At 38.2% G+C, this 21,424-nt stretch overlaps 1 protein-coding gene across 1 annotated transcript in view; it reads right to left on the reverse strand.

Moving 5' to 3' along the window:
* The window catches only part of caln1 (calneuron 1), a 73,760-nt gene that overhangs the window by 44,343 nt on the left and 7,993 nt on the right, over positions 1 to 21,424 (reverse strand). Inside the window, exons 2-3 of the mRNA XM_036559594.1 lie at positions 19,111 to 19,235; positions 7,282 to 7,425 (exon numbers count right to left, since the gene is read on the reverse strand). Coding sequence (XP_036415487.1) covers positions 7,282 to 7,425; positions 19,111 to 19,235 — 269 coding nt within the window. The remainder of the gene's footprint in view (positions 1 to 7,281; positions 7,426 to 19,110; positions 19,236 to 21,424) is intronic.

Genomic DNA, 21,424 nt, shown 5'->3' on the forward strand with positions numbered 1-21,424 from the left:
CACAGGAAACACTGAACAAGTAGGTGGAAGAATGGAGTCCTGTATATAAAAGCAAATTCTGGAAAGTAATTTGTCAATACACTGAGAAAGAGTCTGGCTTGTACAACAGGACAATGATCCAAAACATACCTCAAAATCCACCATGAACTGCGTCAAGGAATACAAGCTGAAGCTTTTGGAATGACCTTCACAGTCCTGACTGAATGGTACTGAATGGTTCTGAATGGTTTATAGCCCTAGGCAGTGTTATCTACTGCAGGCCGTTATGTATTAGAATGTTCTATGAAGTTCTCAAATAGGGACCTTAAACTCAAGTGCTGCCTCACTCGCTCTTCATTGTGAGTCAGCGCTGATGAATCATCAGCGGAAGAGGTAAAGCGGAATAAACAAAAGCGCAAGGTGCTTTTTTAAATGTCAGTGCCGCATCTTCTTCCTCCTCTGGCGCTGACCTGACCGAAGCACCCGGTGCTGTGCAGTGAGTGCCTCTGCTGTCTGATCTCTTGCTCTTCTCAGCAGATGAGTCAACCGCACTTAATTCAGCTTCATTCCAGGACTGTAAGCGACTCCTCAGGCACAGAGACGCTCATCCGTCTGATTGCACTGACTGATCAAATTCACCTACTGTCTGCTGGCTGCCAACTGACAATTACCATGGGGCTGAGGCCTTTAACTGGGCAGAACCTAAAAGCCGGAGACCAACAAGACCAGGACAAAGGGCATGCAAGACTTGTTTGGAGCAATTTTTCTTTCTTTTTACATGTGAATCTTCTCACTGTTACTTTTCAAGAACCATATGACAAAAGTCAGAGATCCTTTATTTAGTTAATTTCCAGTCAAAATAGCCATTTATTAAAAAGTCATTCAATTTTCAAGAGATATTTCTGGAGAGATTATATATAAGATAATTCACTTGCATAAAAAAAGTTTCCAAAATTGGAGATAAAAAAAAATTGAAAAGATACAGAGAAAATTTCATCTTTGAGAGAGAGGAGGAAATCACACTCCACTCTTACTTCAGATCTGAAAAAAATCCTAGACGTTTCTGGCCATCCTTCCACTGTGAGACGACAAATCAACACCCTGAGTCTGACAGGATGTGTAGCTGTTAAAGAAGCCGTTAGTCCAGTCCTCAGCTTCACTGAATGTGTTTGTGAGAAGCTGAAAATGCAAACAACTTCTAAGACTAAACTTTGCAGGTGTGTAAAAACATCCTAGCAGATTTCTTTGAAAAACTGAAAGCAAGTATTCTTTAAAGAATGGAAGCTGTAACAAAGGCTGGCCAAGGCTGGACACCTAAAATACTGAACATTTTTAAGTTATATTTAGTTGTTGTGGTATCTCTGTAATAAATATGTGTTTCTCTTTTTTTCCTGATGCTGCAAACTTGTACTTCATGATCACCTTAATTGGAAATTACTGATTATTTAAATGAAGGGTGGTCCCTGACTTTGACACAACAGTGCACTTGCTAATACTTTGGGTGCAGTTTGCAGGACTTGGCTTCATGTTATCAAAGCATCTTCCTATGAAGAGCACTTTGTGCATTTCCACACTACTGTTAGAAAAACATATTGGAACTCTTTTTTTTCCCCAATTTATCTTAAAAAAATGAACACAAAAAGAAAACAGTTGAAACATATGAGTGCTGATAAGTGCTGACATCACAATAACTTATTGCCTTACATATTACCACAAATGTTTACAGTGAATTTCTTAACTCAATAAACCTGATAAAACTTATTATGTTACTAATATTATTAATGTTATTAACATTACTAAGTTACTGTAAAGTCATTGAAACCATTTAAACCATTTTGAAAAGCTGAGCAAGAGTGTCCAGTCTGATCCACAACAGGTGGCTGCAGATTTTCATTCCATGCAAGCAGGATCACAGCTTGGGGCCTGCAAGCCAAAGCGAGTTTAACAGAGACAGGGTTCCTGACTAAGTTTGAGCTTCACAAAACCAAATTAAGTGGTGGTTAACTAATTTAACAGAGACGGTTCAAATTTTCTCTGATAACTCAGGTTAATATTATTCAACCTATGATTGACAGCTTGAAACAAGAGAAGTTCAAGGAAGAAGAAACTCAAATAAATACGTATACAGTAAAGCATAACAGAAAAAAGGCAACGTTTCCACTACCACCATACCACCATACAATAACTGCTTTATTTTCTTAATTTTTATGTAGTGTAAGTTGCTTCATCTGCTAAAAAGCGACATTCTTCATGTGATTTCTGCCACAAACGTCACAAAAAAGAAAAATAGTCATCGGGGGGGTCCACCTCCATCATCAGAGCCATTTATGATTCAAAATCTTGAACTAAGCCTGCAGTGTAAGTTGCCATGGTGATTTATCTTGGTAAAAGAGTGATCCACCGCTGTGAGACAGAAAATCCAAGGTTAGATTGAACTGAGCTTAAAGTTAATTGGCTAAGCCATAAATCCTGCTTCATAAGACAGACGCCTGATTCCACTTCTTAATCAGTTGGTCTCATTCGATGTTAATCAGTCTTGTTAATCACTTGATCTCAGTGTGCTTCTACTTGGTTGGAATGAAAACCTGCAGCCACACCAGCCCTTTGCGGATAAGATAAGACTGGACACCTCAGCGGAGACCCAGCAATAACTGAAAGCTTTGCATCAGACTGTATTCTGCATCATGCACCGGATTCAGCAGCCAAATCGTTCGCATATATGAGCCACACCAAGCTTAGTCAGTCTGTGTGGTGCTGAATCAGATGTTACAGCTGCTTTAAATGCCACCAGGTTTGGGGTTACAGATGCCCGCCACAATACGGGCGCAGTGCTGCGGGTTCATAGAGAGCAGGTGTAAATGAGCGTAGCCTTTTGCTGATGATGAGGGCAGTGACCCCCAGCTTTCTCCCCCACGCACGGCCTTCATACGCACTCACATTACACAGACCATTAACTTCCAAAGGCACAGTCAAATGCACGGCAAGAAAATGCCATCTTCTCTCTATATATTTGCCTCGGTGCCTACAACCTTGAGACTTATGTGTGGCTCTGCGGGGCTAAGCTCAGATAAAATGAAGCAAATAGTTGTGGGAATATGACCCTGCTCCGTGTATTAGACGAAGCAGCAGCAGGCTGATTGTGTCATCTACGACGTGTCGCACTGCGAACGTACAGCCGTCTGGCTGGTTATGAATAAGACATCAGTTATATTGGAAGTAAACACACCTCTGAATAAGAGCATTAACCTGACCCTGGGTGACTCATAGGAGAGTTCAGGCTGCTCAGACAGCAAAGAGTGACAAAGCATAGGTGAATAGATCATTATGTGAGCATGAAGGTACATTTAAATGGCATTTAAACTGGCGACATCATCGTTATGGCCCAACATTACAGCACTAACCAAGAAGTCCAGATTTTATTATTATATTTGGTCTTCATTAAATAATTATTTATATTAACATACATATAGAATTACTTAATTAGGGGAGCACAGTGAAGAAACTAACATGGGGCACAATTTAACATGGACTTTTTAATGTTATTATACAAGGTCAAGCAGCGTGTGCTTCTGGCTGCATCACCACATTTCCTAGCCACGGTCTCCCACAAAAATTCAGAGCGATTCAGCTGTGTTTTAAAGAGATCTGTGCCAAAGAGTGTTTTTTTAGGGCATGTAAGTCACTTTTTTTTCAGCACAAGTTTTTTCAGTTACAGAGCTTTTTGTGTAAATGACAAAATCCAACCTTATATTACTTTAATCAGCATCTTGTTTCCTACAATGTAGCAGAGTATTGAAGCGTACTGAGACAAGCTCACAGCAAGTGCTAACTAGGCCTCCATACTGTGGGGTTAGTTGTTACACTGTGTTACAGTTAAGCCACCTGTATTAAATGAAATAAATACACTGAAACCTTAGCTGACAATTAACTGTCAAATAAATAGTTGTGATTGGTGATATGTCTTTTCTTGTGAGAACTAAAAATACAACTATTAAAATACCACTGTTAAAATGAAACTGTTAAAATACAAACCTAAAGCGGCCAAACTGGCTGATTTACCACCTTAATTGCTACCTATGTTTACTTAGTAGCTAAAACTGGTTGTACTGTCAAATCAATACACACAAAATTCTACAGTTACACAGAATTAGACTAAAAAAAATGTTCTTCACAAGAGGGAAAATATAAGCAAAACATTCTTCCTGTATACATGCTGACAACATCAGAAGCAGCTACAAAGCTAACAAACAAACAAACATTACTGAGTGCTGCCCTCTAAACATGCTAGAGCACCAAGTTAGATCTTTTTTGTTATCATAATTCTCATTGTGTCTCAATGAATGCATAAAGAGCTTTCTTTTATTTACAACTATTTGCCTCAACCCAACACATAATTCACATTTTGTGTGCTGCAGCATAATAGATCTGTGAAATCTAGTGACTGTGGAAAAATACTGCAGACAGCTTAAATAAATGCCATCATCTCAAATCATTTCAATAATCTCAAATAACTGTCATTCAGCGATTATGTACTAACTGTGACAGGCCTAAGCTATTTTATGATTAATGCCACTACTACATTATTCATTAGCTCTTATCATTTTCAAAAACTCATTTAATCCAAAACTGCTATAATTGAAAGATTACAAACATCACTTTCAACAGAACATCACCTGTTTCAGTGTGTTACAACTAAGAAATTAACAGTGGTGTCAAAGTTAACACATTAATAATGCAACAAATTAATGCCACTAATTTATCAACGCTGTTAATGTACTTTCCTAGTAGCTCCCATTAAAACCATCCATAGTTCCACCATAGAGGTGGGCAATATGACGATATTTTATCATTATCATGATACATTTTGTTATCATGATAAAAGATATGATTCTCTGAGCACTGTGTCAGTACTTAAAGAACACTGACCAACTGCTCATTACAAAGAGAGCGTAATTACTCCTGCTTAACCCTTTACGACCTACACTGACACACTTTCGCTTCTGTACATTCACTTTCAAAGTGCGATATGTCCCTGGATTCCAGACAACCTCTGCTAATAAAATGTGTCAATCCATAAATATTTCTGCACACTGTATTTGTAAATTAGCCCATAAAACCACGGTACCATGAAAGAAGCTTAATTTTTTTTGCAGTTCTTATTTGAAAAATAATGTTTAACTATGATATTAGAAGTAAATTTTAAAAGTTATTCAAGTTACGCCCCTTTTTAGGCAGTAGTTTTCCGCATGATGTAAACGACCCACAACAATAAACGTGAGCTTGCATTTTAGTGCTATTTCTCTAGCTTCAAATGGGAAAAAACACATCACTCTAGCTCACTCTACTGGGGAGCATTTCATTTCGCCAGCACTGGATTTAGTGCAGTACAGTACGTAAAATATTGAATGAATATCAGTATGCCCAGAATTTCTGATGGCTGTCTGTAAATGTGGCACTACTAGTGTGTTATGTCTAAGTACCATGATACATATCGTGTATTGTATGATATGAAGCCCAGCAGCTTCTGTGCTGTAGATGTCTTGTTCAAATACAGCTTTTAAATGGCAAGAAGTTCCATTGACGGCTCTGTTGATAAGATGAAAAGACCTCATTCACCAACCATTCTTAAGAGGAAATTTCTTCTTAAAACTCACACAGTTTTAACCTTAACCAGTGTTTTCTTATTTGAGATTTGTTCTTAGGTAAGAAAGGAATCTACACACACTCAAAAGCACAAAGGTGTGAACAGTTCTGTGGTTTAAGAACACGTCATGAATCTGACTTAGACGTTTTCTTAGGACCTTCCTCAAGAACAAATTTAAGAAAAAACAAACATTAAAAAAAAGAAGATATTGGGGAAAGTATGGATAAATCAACCAGCAGCAAATTAACAAGAGCAACAGCAAAGTGAGAAGCTACAGTTACCCTCAAAATAAGATATGGTGTAGCGGAATGTTAGCGAGGAGGCTATAATCACAGAGGAGAATTGCTGAACTGCTGAATTATTAGGAGTGATAAATACTTCTGATAAAGCTTATTTTGCCACTCATATAGCTATAGCATTTTTTAATGGAAAAAAAATCTAAAGTTACCTTAGGGCTACTAAGGCAGAAAAGAGTTTTATGCCACAACCCTGTCCATTATGCTAACTATCATTAACCTGCTTTTAGAGACAAAGCACTGCTCTATGATTTAACATTTAGCTCGTTTAGAGTGTGAGGTATTGCTGTGAATTGTAAGCAGTTGGCACATTAATTTTAGTAATGTTTTACAACATCTACCACTTTTAAACAAGTATCATGTTTTTAGATTTGGCGGGAACAGACTTAATAAACTGAAGCAATCTAAGATTTTTTTGCAGACAACCAGTTTGAGAACTGCTGCTCTTTGGTAACTCCAATAAGACAGATCTATGTCATGCAATAATTCATTTGAACTCAGAGTAGACCTACACTTGCAAAGCAAACTCCTGTCTTTCTGTGAAAATTCTTCAATGACAGTAACACCAATCAAATTTCCAGATCTGAGACTTGTGTATTTAGGCTGAGAATGAATTTAGCTGTTACAATGTGTTCCTTCACCTCTGCTAGAACAGATGTCACTGTTTAAGTTTTCTACTCACTCAATCATCTTGTAGCCCGTTAGCCACCACACGCCATTCATCACAGAACAATTTAGCCATGAGGGACATAAGAGAGCTAATGAGAAAAGAGTGTGGGATGATGTACTGCAGCTGCTTTATGGTTACTGTCAACTGCATGAAGAAATCACAAGCACCTTTTTTTTCCTGCATTTTCTCCAATGCCCCACCTGTTTGGAGAACCTCGCTAGTGGCCCCCAGGCGATGTGACTTTGGGACCCCTGATTTCAAAGCACACATTCTTCACTGCTGTTTACAGACTATAGTGGTTGGATTTTTCTTCTCCACACACTTCCCAAAGTAGCACCACAAAATCTCAATGGTTTTAAATCAGTTCTGATTGGCCTTTTTCAGTCCAAAGAAGACAACTTTCATAAGGTGGAACATTTACTAGTTACACCAACTAAATAGTACTGATTTTGTAAAATTCCTTTTATAAAGCTACTTCTTTCATTTCTTGAAAGGTCAAAATTCCCTGTTTGTTACCAATTTTAAGGCTTACAAAATTCTTGTTATTTACAGGCTTTAATATACATGTGTGAGGCATATGGGAACCATCATAATCACATACACAGATATTTACAATAAAAACAGTATGTATGGCATTCTACAAAAACAAACCTGTGTATATGTATGTTCACTTGTCAAGAATGGGAACTCACCATCCATGTCAAGTCTCTGCATGATGATGGCCAGCTCCACTTCGCTGGGCATGTACCCTAGGGAGCGCATGGCCATTCCAAGCTCCTGCTTGGAGATGAAGCCGTTGCCATCACGATCCAGCACCCTGAAGGCCTCGCGTATTTCTGCCAAAACAAACAAGCGGACGACTCAGCATCCCTGTTCTCCTCCCTCTCCCGCTCTCCCTCCCCTGCCGGTCCCACTCCAGCCCGTTCTTTATGGGATTGGTCTTACGCCGCTGAGCAGCGCTGACTCCAGTTAATACAATCGATTTGCCACTTTCTTCCGCACTCATTTAGTCATCACCCATCATTTGTGCACTGCTAGCTAATAAAGCATTCTAACAGAGATCACCAATACCACTTTTTACCTTCCCTTCCAATACCTGATCCTTAAGCATCGGCCGATACTGAGTACCAAAACTAATACTACCTCTATCTAACCTAACTAGCCTATAAGTTCTGATGTTTATACAGTTACATTTTTAAATATTTTATTTTGGCAAAATCTATGTTCTGTGCCACAAATAAAACACACTCAACTTGACTAATTGGCATTTACCTGTTGTATTACATACATTAGATGCTTAAGAAAACATATTTTTATTTGTTTACTATATATATTTGGTATTAACTACTATATAATAATTAATAAGAATCATATTTGACAGCATAAATAAATGTACATTTTTGTGCAAAACAGTTAAAAACAGAACTGGTACAATACATTGGTACAGCTGTTTCTCTGGCTCGGCAAACACAGTGCTAAATGCTGTTTCACATCTGAATTTCTCAAGTCATTTGTCTCATATGTGAGGCTTGCACACTCATGCTTACATCTCCATACATCGGACTCCGCTGAAGTTTAGTAAATATTACCATCTTTCATACTGTCAGTGGCAGTGAGTTTAGGTGTTTTTTCCAACTGAAGAGTGGCCGTTGAAGCAACGGGCCGTGAGACCCTGCTGCTGCGTGATACAGCTGACCGATGAAGGCGCACTGCAGGAAGGGCTAGTCAACGCACTCGCTACTGCACTACTAAAGGCTAAATCAAAGCTAAAGGCTATCATTATACCAAGAGTTCAGTGGTTCCTTCCATACTGTCTCCCTCTAACATTGTCATTCAATAACAATCTGGACTACCATTAACTCAGACTGTAAGTGACTACACAGATGAGTAATTACTGAAAGAAGCCTGACCATTCAGGTAACAAACTTCTTGGTAACAGTCATAGGTATCAGTATCCCCATCGCCGATACCAATACTGCGTTTAAGTGCTAATACTGGCGTCGATACTGACACGGTATCGGTATCAGTGCAACACTACATTTTGGCAAATAAAACACAGCCATGGTGTGTTGTGTGGTTTATAGTTGCAACAACAACAGAAAACAAAACTGTGTTTTTCAAAAAAACGTTTTTCTAGTATTCCTGCTGTCAGGAGAGGAAAGACGCGGAAGAACTGAGTCAGCAAAGAAGAAATCTTTAGATAGCGAGAACAACACTTTCAGCCATCTCCTCACACCAATGTCTGCTCTCATCAGTCTGCCACACTTAAGTGAAGGATGAATTCTGTAGTTTTACCCTTAATCATTTTTATGTGTTAAGAACTGCTGATAACTGACACTGATTTATGTCTGACTTTTGCAATGTAACTATTTATGTCTAGACCTGGTGTACTTTAGCAAGACTATGCATGCTATTAACACCAGAATGTTAGCAGATCTTACATAACTTTAGCCAACATCAAGTTAACACTGATGAACCCCATCAAACATAGTTAAGCAGATATTACTCACTTTTGGGATCACAGTGATGTTTGATGGTGTAGCTGATGGTACAAAAGACAGATTATCTTTGACACAGGCAGAATAACATTAATTATATGATTCTAACGACTGGCACACTTTGAGCTCCTGTGATATGTATGCGGATGTAGTATTTACAAGGTATTATAGATGTCTGAATATTTTATCACAGTAGGATATGACAGTATGCCTCATTTTTTAAAGGTCATTTATTTTTCTGTGTTGGAATACTAGTGCCTTGATAAGGTCTGCATTCAAAGAATCCATAAATGAACCAATGGTAAATAAGTGTTTACCATTACTGGGGGCTGTAACCATCACCAGGCACAGGCGTACACTAATATTTAGTGGACTGTGCTGGATGTGAGGGTAACTGTAGCTAGCTGCGCCAGTTGAACATAAATTCAATCGTTGCCTAGTCTGAATGTAAATTCTCACTACGTTCAAGGTTATGAGCTATTAAAATTGCATACTCCTAAGTTACAACTTAAAATTTACACCTACACTATTGGTAGGTACAAAGTCAAACTTTAACAAGGCTGCTGAGTTTGAGAGATGAGAAAAATTAATGTTAACTTTCTGGTGTTAGCTAAGTAGACTTAGCAGATATAACTGAGCTACCCACCACCTGGGTGAAATAATGATATATTATGTTATTTAGACTGCTGATGTTAAACGTTGGGATAAAACATAACCTGTTATACACTCTATTAAATCAGTGTCTCAGACCACGGCTGCACAGCTCTGTCTGTAAAGCAGCTATTTCTGGTTTGATCACATTTTGAATTCATGTGTGCACTTAACGTCTTCAGTATAGACATCTTGGAGGCTTTGTGACATAATACTACATTTGAACGCTTGCTTGCCGTTAAGGCATGGGCTGTTAAGGCATGGGCCAAAACCACATACCACTATACTATACATATTATACTAACGAAGAGATTTATATATGTGGCATACTAATTTTGACATATTAATTAATATGGTAGTATGGTTTTAGCAGGTTTTAACAGAAAGCCTGTAAGAATTCTGGGAAGCGCTGTACTCCATGCAACAAAATTTACATTATTTAGGACTTTAGTTTCTGCTGTTGAATTTTAGAAATGTGACAAGTGAGAACTGACAATTATACAGTTCAGCAAAGCACTGTTTAACTTAAACTACTGAAGTCTGATAGCCTGATGGTGCTTCACCCAATTAAGTAAACAAGTACTGTAAGTTTGTACATCTGCATATTTGAATCACTATGTCCACCCCTAGCTATAATCAAAGTGGAACTCATGCAATATAAGGACAGAAAGAGGAAGAGAGAGAAAGACAGAGAAAGAGGGAGAAACAGAGGGACAGACACTAAGAGAACCAATGCGATCCTGTGTGCAACAAACCGAAAAAGGCCAGAAACACTTTTCGGAAGTTATTTATACACTACAGAAGGCTGGGCTGCTGCCTCGTTCTGACTTTGCCCACATCTGCGGTGGGGTAGAGGGCTCTCTGTTCAGGACACTAGCAAGGGCTCGGCTGTTTGGATGCATATTTCATAACCAGCTCCTTCTGAGAGGAGAGCGCTCGCGGCAGCCGGGCGGGAGGCAGCCAAGGGTGTTTTAAATAGAGGCGGCGTGTCACATCGCTAAAGAACACCATGACTGCACAGGCTGCTGGAGCTCCAAGCCCAACACTGAATAATTTCGCCTGAGTGATACATGAGTTTAAGCCGGGCCATCTGGGAACGAGCAGCACGGCACCAAACAGAGCACTTCCGGCACACAAGACCAACAACCACTCCAGATCAAGCTCAGCTGACCAAACTGATTCTTTTCAACATTCGAGTCAACACTCTCATCTCCTCAATGTGTTCTGCAACCTGAACATGTAAAAGCAAGCAGTGATTTTTTTTTTTATGTTTCAAAAAGATTTTATAATTAAGTCAATTTACCTGCAACAAATATGTTTAAATAAAAGAAGTATTTTTAAAATATTCCATTGGTTTGCAGTGATGTACTACATCAGAAAAAGTCTTCACACTGACCATTTAAAAGTATTTACAAACTCATAATTTAACACACCTGCTTCAATTTATCTCTCAATACAACTTAAATCTCATCACAACGAATAAGAAGACAGTAACTAAAGAGTGACGACACCGATAAACAGCAGGGGGCACTCTCACATTATTCACAACTTAAATTATTAATGTTATTTTGATTATGTGTTTACATTTCAGCTGCGCACAGATCGTCAGTTGCTTGGTGAGAGAGATGACAGTTGACTGTCAACATCGATTGAGTAGGTTAAATCAACATTATGTAACAATTTAGCCTTAAAATAACTTCAGCTTCAAATTCATTTGGATGGCACACTGACTTACAATACGGAGAATGGCGTCTCTGCCACTGCCACTCTGGTCCCAGAATACCTGCTATAGCACTATGTAACTTTGGAGGGGTGGGCACAAAACCTCTCGCGAGAACTGCATAAAGTTTTACGGCACCACATCAGACAAGACCAACTATGGCTTCAGCTTGCTATAAGAAGAAGTTGGCTCTGTATTCTCAGTATGGACAGATGTTGTAGGAGGAAGTGAGTAAGAGAAAAAGAGCCAAAATACCAAACATAAGTAAATTGCAAGCTGTGTTTTATTCGTTGGCGAGAGCTAAAAGAGAAAAACAGATGCAAGACAGTCTCATTGCTAAGAGGAAAACCTCCGACAGCAGAGTGTTCATCCCTGCCAATGGTATTTATGAACAACTGCGCTGTAGGCTGTACACTGAGCTTTGTAGTTTTTACAGGTGCCAGAAGTCATCTAACCTCAGTCCCGTCTCAAGTTAGAAAGCAAAGAAATAAATTAATCTGCAAGAGATCAATTCATCAACCGGCAAGAGAAAGACAAATCAGTAATCAGCCAAATGTGCACTACTGCTGCAGACGTAAACGCCAGAGAACGTTGTCACTTTGTACTTATTTTGTAGGCTATAATTCCTGAATGTCGGGAAAATCCGTAATGAAGGGAAAATAAATGGGTGTTTAAAAATCGCCTATATCACGCTCTAGAACCTACATGTTGCACTTGCCTCCTGCACCCATTCACTCTTTTGTGTTTCTCAATTCTAATATTATCAATTTAGTAAGCTAGCAAAGCTAATAGGACTCATCCTGTTGGCTATATAGTTTGAGTAAATAAAGCACATAAATCAGGCATGCTTGCTTTTTAAAGGACAACTTTAAATTCATCCTGTGTACTACCTATTTTATTTATGAGAAACTTAATGAGCTAGTAGCACTAGCATTAGCTAAGATATATAATTTGCTAGCTTGCTAAGTATTTTGGATATTAAACAGATAATAAAGAATAAATTTGAAGTTTTCAGAGGTAAGCTGGGTTCAGGCACCTTATTCACTTCAACTATTTAGCAAACATGATAAATCCATTATTCAATATCAGGTCTTCAGCCTATAACACAGACATAAACACCGTGAAGATACTACAAAAAAAAGAAGAGAAGTGGGCGATATAGCAAAAATACAATATCATGATACTAAACACTGTACTAAATCCAATTAAACAGGACTCAATTACAGCCTCATTTTAGTGAAATACGTAGTTGGAAAGTGTTGTAAAAGTACTGGCAATATTCAAGATATGCTCAGAAAAGCATACTGTGATGTAATTTATCAAAATAATGATAAATATCATCCTATTTTCCAGCTCTAATTTGAATGGATCAGTTCAATCGGCCTATTAAAAAGAATCAGTTCAAATAACCAAATTTTTTTGTGAGTTGGACATCAAAGCCTCTCTGGACTGAGGAGTGGAGCCAGTATGTGAAGCCGTTCACTCCACTAACAGCATCATCTTTCAGGGCCAAATGTCTCATTAGCACTACACCGATACAAAACCAAAGGTCTGGAACATTTAGAGGCAAGAACATGATGAAAATATAATCAAAATAAAATATTTCTGACGTCGAAAGAAAAACAGCTTAGCTGTCAAGTTTCCAGCTTTTTTGTGTGTTTTTACCCATTTGGCTTCAAAATGCCTGCATGACTGGACTCAGCAGAATTAAATACATTAAAACTGCCCAGTGAAACATCAGGAATGAGTGGGTTTTCATATTCCATTGTTAAAAACACAGTTATGAACTTTATTTCATAATGAGTGATTCAGAACAATTAAGGATGACTGCATAAACACAACTAAAAGGTAAGCTGGGTGATGTTCTTGCAGGCTTTAACACTATCTGCCTGCTGACACTTTTCACTCTTTATGCGTTTAATCAACTCTTTATTTAATGTTATTTAAAGGTTTCTAGCCAATTCACAGCCTAGCCTTCTGTCCATCAACACACTGGAACAAAGGCTCGAGTCTGTGGCCTTCAAAGCCAAAGCAGCTTTAGATCTACACGCTTCCCAGTCAGTATTTTGCAGTCAGGAAGCTACAGGTGGTAAAATAGAAAAAGAATCTGTCATGTGAGAAGACTGCCCTGACCCCACCAGGAAGAACTGCTATAATTGCTTAACCTGTGCAATGTTACACACCCAGTGCCTTAACATTTCAGAATCATTCAGAGTTCAATTAAATTTCAGTTGTGTAATTCTTTTTAAAAAAGAGACAGTCACAAAGCAGCTGTAGAAAGGTCTAGGACTGGATCCGTAATGAGCAAGCTGATGGTGATAGTAGCAGGAAATGTTCCCCAAGAGCACAAGGAGAAACACGGAGAGAAACCACGACTAAAAAAGGAGAAATCTCCTCCTCTGGCATGATATGAAACTTACAAGTTGGACTTACAAGAAGGGGACTCTGACTGAACAGACCTGATCTGCGAGATAAGCCAGTGACCAATTTTATCCTCCTTGTTCCTTACCATGGCTCAAAAAATGCAAGGGGAATTCCACTGATTTATGAAAATTTATGTATAATCAAATGATTCTGCCATTAAAAGTCAATAAAAGTGGTTTGATGTAAAAGCGCTGCTGCAGAGAATCTTACAGAATCAGAACTGTTCACCATGGTGGTGATAAGAACCAGACAACCTAAGTGTTTATGCTTCTAAAATCTACCTCACAGAAAGTTGTTATATGAAATGGTTACAAAAATACTGCTTTAAACCTGAGATGTTCTTTTTTAATAATAGTTTTGAGATGAGATTTTGGCCTAAAACATAATTTTAAAATCCAGAGATTTTCATCTAGGGTGTTATAAGGCAAAATAGTCTTCAAAGCACACCTATTCTTATCAACATTGCATATAAAAACTCAGAGGCTCATTTTGGACAGTAAATTGTTTTATATAATTTGTGTTGTAGATGTCACAGCCTCTGGTTCCCACCACAACCAAAGAAATCAGACTCCTGTAATGCAATTCACAATCATTACATTTTAGCTGACAGTTAATTGTCATAAATATTTGTGATCATGATTTAATTGTCTTTTCTTGTTCATTGTTTGCAACTATCATAAATACGAGCCTTAAGTAGTCAATTTGACTGATTAGCCACCTTACTTGCCATTTATGTTTACTTAGTAGCTAAGACTGGTTGTACTGTTAAATCAATACTTGCTACAATACATTGCACAATAAACCACTCATTTTTTAAAAATTGGTGAAATTCACCTTTAACATCGCTTTACTGGCTTGATAACTACTTTTTTTATTTTTCCCATTCTCCAGTTCTGATTAACACTGTTTAAAAAACATGATTTTAATGCCATGTTTCAGATGTTGTCTGCATATGTTCTATGTAGGGGTCGGCAATATTCTATACTTATCACAATGCATTTTGTTATCATCATAAACATTATGCTTTTACGGGCACATTTTGGCTATCGTCAGTACTTAAAGAACACTAATCAGCTGCATGTTTCATTAAAAAGAGAGAATAATTAGTCCGGTTTAATTGGAGTGCTGTTTAATTTAGTTCAGTACAGTCCGTGAAATTAATAAATAAAAAAGTTTTTATTGGTAGTTTTTAAATGTTGTAATGCTAGTATATTGTGTCTGTGTCTCAAAATATTGTGACACATACTGTCCATCATGAAAACATTTTTAAGTAACGTGATATGATATTTTTGGCACGTTGCTCACCCCTAATTCTATGGTGTGCAAAAGACATATAACTTATGTATCATATAACATATAAATCATTTAACATGTTATCTGACCTTGTAATAACATAATACTGTGACTTTCTGGAAATTCATTCTCCCACTTTGTAACAAAGTGAGTGTTAAAAGCTTCAATGTTTTCTATCCACTGGGTTTTAATTAGGTCAAAAAAAGAGAAAAAACTAAAGGAAAATACCCAACTTACTACCCAACACCCTGCTTAACGCTAAGGAGCCTCCACTGCAAAACTAATCAAGCAGGCACCTAGCAAGCCTTAAGCAATCTGAAGATGAACATCAATTTCAAACAGATGTCAAAACATTAAACGCCTCACATATAAAAGCATACGCCTAGTCACCCAGATGGCCCTGTATCATCAGCGATGCGCATTTGCATCAACACTTCCGCTTCGTAGTCGTTCGGGAACATCTGGCGAGACTCAGCGAAAGCTGCTATTGTCATTCCACACAGCAGCCGAGTATTCCAGCAGCGTTATTGTCCCGGCAAGTGTGCGCAAACATCAAAGGCATTAGATTTATTTGTCTATATAGAGGCAAGCAGCTCATGAATATATACATAAGCGGCATCAATGAGTTGAGCTGTTGAGCTGCTGTTTGTGTCTGATGCTTGTTTAAACGCAGCACATTTTGTTTTCTTGCGGTTTCTGGCAAATCCTCAGCCAAACACACTGTTCTGTCTACAAACGCTGCCTTCCAGTATTTGGATGCCAAGACTCTAATTTGATATCAGGGTGACACTGCACATCTTTATGAGATCAAGAAAGCGTCAGGAACAAAGTAGACAAATAACAGCAGTGAACGGTTTAGGAGCTATAAAATAAGTGACTGCTCTTTAGAGCAAGATCAAAGAAAGAAAGACCAGCGATTCTATCCACAACTGATCTATACTTCATGGCTAATTCTGACCGCAGCATCAAGAAATGGCACTTCAGCAGTGTCTTCAGATCTCTTACAAAGTGACACTCACACAGTCTTTGTCAGCTTTAACCTGGTGGGACAAGAGGCAGATCTTCATATTACGCAGAATACAGTACTGAATACACTGTCTGTAAATGTATTCCGTAATGTACTTCATAACAATGATTAAAAAAACTGAGATTAATAACTGATCATCACACTGATTTATCAGTCTACTCAGGCTTTAGCAGAGCTCAGCAACACTAAGATTAATAACTGACCATCACATTGATTTATGAGTCTACTCAGGCTTTAGCAAGAACTACACTGCTAAAAGGAACTGTAAAGAAGCCTACTTTAGAGTATGTCTTTACACGCTGTGTACTGATTTTAAAATGGTTAATAAACAACGATTGGTGGTGTTTCTTTTAAAATTTAATATTTTTTAAATTTGGTGGGTAAGTATTGTAAAAGTATTCTCCTAAAAATGCAAAAAGTGTAACCTGGACTGAATAGAGATAGCGAATTTCTGTATTCTGAATATGTATTCCCGATACTTGTATTCTGTTACATCCCAACCCTGTCAGTTAAGCTTTCTGTCATTAGTGATGCTAATAGGATTGGACTGAAAGAAGATAAAAATCTTACAATGCATACATCATGATAACACTAACAAAAAACAAGTCATGATACAGAACTCTTGTATATTATGTTTGATTAATATCACCATTGTGGTAGATTTATTTGCAGAAATACTGAAGCAACACCACCCAGGTAAATGGCTTGTACTAGTGCTATATATCCACAGTGCCCCAAGACACCCAGTGTTCCTTTCTAACATGGGTAATTGGACCTTGGAGCATTCATTTCATTGCCTCTCATGAACCCTGTGCTGATCAAAGCAATTCCTGAGAAAATTTATGCTGAGTAATAGAAAAAGGTATTTATGAAAATGTTTTATCAATAAATAATAAAACAAAACACCAAAAGCACTTCTGAATAATAAAGCTGCTCATTAAACCAAGACCCACACTGGGCCTGTATCAATGCACCAACAGGCAAACATGTATGTAACAAATTAAAGCATTAAATGTAAGCATATGATGTATTACTACAGCCGGGCGGTACAGAAAAAAAAACATATGTGGCAATAAATATTTTAACAAATTTCCTCAATAACAATAAATATGTCTACAACTATAAAGAAAAAGGGAAACCCATTAATCTCTGTGGTGGCATTCATACATAATACAATACATTATTGCTGAAATCATTGTCGCTAGCATTGCTAGTGCTAGTGGGCATGAACATGTTTATTTCACTAATGAGAAAAACTTGTTCCTTTGAATATTATATCACTTCGTATTAATGTTTGAATAAGTGTTTTCATTTTTCATCATTTATTTAAAAACCAAAGTGTCTCCTAATTACAGACACTGCCCTTCTTGGGTGTTACATTTTCTTGACACTTTGTATTTGTTCCACTTAAACATTCACTGTTGTCCATCTTTATCTGTTTAACCAGAGCTAAGTGAAGTCATATTATGCTCTGTATAGAGCCGCTATGCTCTGAGTGGCTGATAGAGGATCCAGGCATGTTTGTGTGGAGCAGAAATCAGCTATATCAAAAAAAAGTCTCCAATATGGAAAAGTGGAAAATGAAAACTTTGAATATCTGCAATGCCAGTGTTAACTGTGAGTTTAGTTGCACAAAAAATGTGAGTGTGTATTTTTGCGCTTCGAGTCTGTTTTTTTCTGCAAGCAGCAAGCCACCTAGTGGTCTAACCATTTTGTTGTTTTCTAATTGCAGCATTTAGAATTCCTTCCAATGCAACTGCAACGACCAGAAATGAAAACAGGATAACACTGACTTGTTTGCCATAAAATTGTTCTAAATGTTATGAATTTATTAACAAAACAGGTAGCGCTCACAAGCTTATCAATAATGCGAATGACAAAAGGGAACTCAGAGAGATAGATTTACAAACCACTGCTCAGGCACTGCAAATCATAAATAAACAAAAAAAAAAACTAATGACCTTTACTTTGGCTTGAACTTAATTTTATCATCAGACTTTGACATGTCAACGCTCTATTTGTGAAGGCGTGAAGTTAGCTCAGCCGCACCCATTAGAGACTTTCATGCTTTAACTTGGTGTGCTTGGGCCTTAACTCACCCACCCGTCACTATCTGAACTCACTTAGATAGCATGGTATTGTAGAGATGACGGTGAAGAATTAAGCAAGAGGCACTGCAGTAAACCCAAACTGAGCTCTTTATTTGGTAAAACACAGGCTACACTGAACTGAGCAGATAAACAGCATACTTTTCTCATACACAGAGGAACAGAAGAGGCACTGCCACAATATCACTACAGTAAGAGATTGGAAAGATTTTATAAACAATCGTTTTCAGAAATATGCCATCCAAAATATAGCAAAGTTTAGGAGCGATCTGTGGCCTGATCAGCTAATATTTTGATACTTTTAATATTCTAACATCTTAAAAGGTACCTAAATTGCTGAAATTGCTAAACTTAACTGCAGTTTAGTGAATCAAATCAAACTGTTCTTAATTTACAAAAATCGCTTTGGAATCAAACCATAAACCAATGAATCGTGAATGGACTTGATTCCATGTTAGTTTAAAGATTCACATCCCTAATGCAACACATACAAAATACACTTCTACTACATTTGTCCCTTGCGAGGGGTGACTGAAGAATCTGCCTTCACTGTCCGTGCTGCACTCCTTCAGGTTTTAAAACAAATCGGCCCCTAGCATGTTTTACCTACACTGAATCGGTTTTAATAAATTTAATGTACTTGAAGCACTGTATCGGCCGATATTCAACACCGAAGGACTCAGAGATAAGTCATTTGCACAAATAGAGGTCAAATAGAAGCTAACACATGTAACATATTGTGGTTAAGTGTTGTGTGTGTTTTTGTGTATCTTCTGAGACCATGAAGCACCCATACTCACCGTCCAGTTCCTCCACAGAGATGCTAGCAAGCTGGTCACTCTCACTGCGTTCGGACAGAGAGCGACTCAGGTAGTTCCCCTTATAGAGCAGCCCTGCCGTCACATGGTGGAAGGGCATCTTCTCCCTAAACAGCAAAACAATAGGCCAGAAATTTAGAGACAGTAAACTTACAGTAGAGACTGGAGATTATTTTTCCATGCTTGCCAAAAAGCTGCCTCTTGGGATTATTTTTCAGGAGCTCTCCACAGTGAAGCTGGACTTCAAGGAGCCCGTTTATATGAGAGACACTTGAGAACGCTCTGTATCAAAGAAGTTCCATTACAATCAACTTACAAACAGAGGATTTCCTGCTACGTACTGCCATCCATCTCGCAAGTAAACACAAGACTGAACAGATTTTGAACAGCCATAAATCCTATGAACAGCCTACAGCCTCATTCTTTTTCACATAGAATTCTTTCACAACAAAATAAGTGTTAGCAGTAAGTAGTAGCTTTTTTCACAGTAGCTATGCAACACATAAATCCACAAATAGGAGTGCAACACAAACAGGGCAACGATTCTGCAGTGCTGTGAAAACCTGAAACTAGGCCTATTTCCTCCAATTTGGGTACATTTCATTTTAATGCTGCTCATGTAATGTTTATCAAAAGAAAAAGCTCGAGCTCTTAAAAATGCTTACTGTGGGGGCATTTTGGGTGGCCTGTGCCTTCCAATAACATAAAGTCTATTGAAGGGAACTGTACCATTTCGGGCTACTAGCCAGAACGATTGCTGCCAACCAAATCAACAATCATCAAAATTCTTTTAGAAGCCTTTTTGGTAAACCAAATGAGCTCAGCTGATTCACGAATTGGTAAACAAATGATGCAAGATGCAGAATACATCTGCGAGACAGCGAGTCACAGAATTTTTTCTGTATATGAAACGTTTGGTTTCTGACACTGTATGGCATACAATTATACAAATGTACAGATTCAAGCTAAAGGATGGCTGCTATTACTGTTTTTAGCAGTGATGAGCTTTTTTGAAGATAACGGTATGTCATACAGTGTCAGAAACCACATAAGCAAGACTGACATTTAAGATTACTCAATAATGCGGCGAATGTGTAATTGTTTAGCCATGAGGTTTGCATTTTACATAGTGCTAGCTGGTGGAGCATCATACTTGAGTGTGAAACTGAAGAAGCAGGCTCCAGACCCCAAACATGTCTTTGTTGTTTAACTAAAGATGGGTGACAAATCAAAGGAAGACTTGAATAAATGAGTGGAGAAACATAACGATGCTTACAGACAGGTGTACTGCATGACACAATTAAGCAATTAACGTCCTACCATGCTCTGTATAAGAAGGCAATTTATGGATCAAGAAGGCAAAAAGAAAAGATCTACGTGACTTTGAAAAAGGGGTCAATATTGGGGCACAGATGGCAGGAGCTTCAGTCACAAAATTGCTCAGCTGGCTCATGTTTCAACAGGAACAGTGACTAAAGTGACAGCTGCGTTTAGATTTATGGAAAAGACAGGGTTGGAAATTGTGGTTGAAAGTGCACATTCAATGAGCCCAATGCTTGTGCATCAGTGTAATGTGTAAGAAAAAAACAAAAGAGAAACTCTCAGCATAAACAGTACGTCATTTCAAAGATGAATGAACATCTTAGAGTCCAGTGGTCTCAAACCTTAGGCACTGGTCAACAGAGATGTGGAAAAAAGTGATATGGTCAGATGAGTCATCCATGACCATATATTATATGCCTGAATGCTTGACCACAACAGTTTGGAGTTCCAGTGGCTCTGTTATACTGTGGGGCATTTTGCTGGCATGGTTTGGGTCCATTTGTGCCCTTAGATCAGTGGCCGGCAACATGTGGCTCCTTAACTGCCCGGGTGTGGCTCCACAGCAGAATTAGATTTTTAGGCTTAAATCAAATAATCCTCCCTTGCAGTAAAATAAAGCTCTGCTGATCAGTTTTAACATTAACAATTAAACACCCATAGGAGATTCTGGACTGATGTGTTAGGTAGCGCTCTCTAAGTCTAAGTCTAGCTCGATACAAATGAAAACTGAATGAACTCACTCAACACTGGAGATTGTATTGTGGCGTCACACTACTGGCTTGAGTTGCCAAGGGAGTGTGGGAGGCAAGCAGGCTCTTGGGAGGTGCCATGTTCATGGTAGGAGAGACGTCTATTGTAAATAAGTTGTTGTTAGTGTAATGATGTGCAGATGTATTACTTGTGTTATTCTGTGCTGGGCTGTGGGGTAGTTAGTGCAGTGTTAGTGCCTACTGTCAGGTAAAATTGTATGGCT

The sequence above is a fragment of the Colossoma macropomum genome, unplaced genomic scaffold (assembly GCF_904425465.1).
Source record: "Colossoma macropomum unplaced genomic scaffold, Colossoma_macropomum, whole genome shotgun sequence".
Taxonomy (NCBI): Eukaryota; Metazoa; Chordata; class Actinopteri; order Characiformes; family Serrasalmidae; genus Colossoma; species Colossoma macropomum.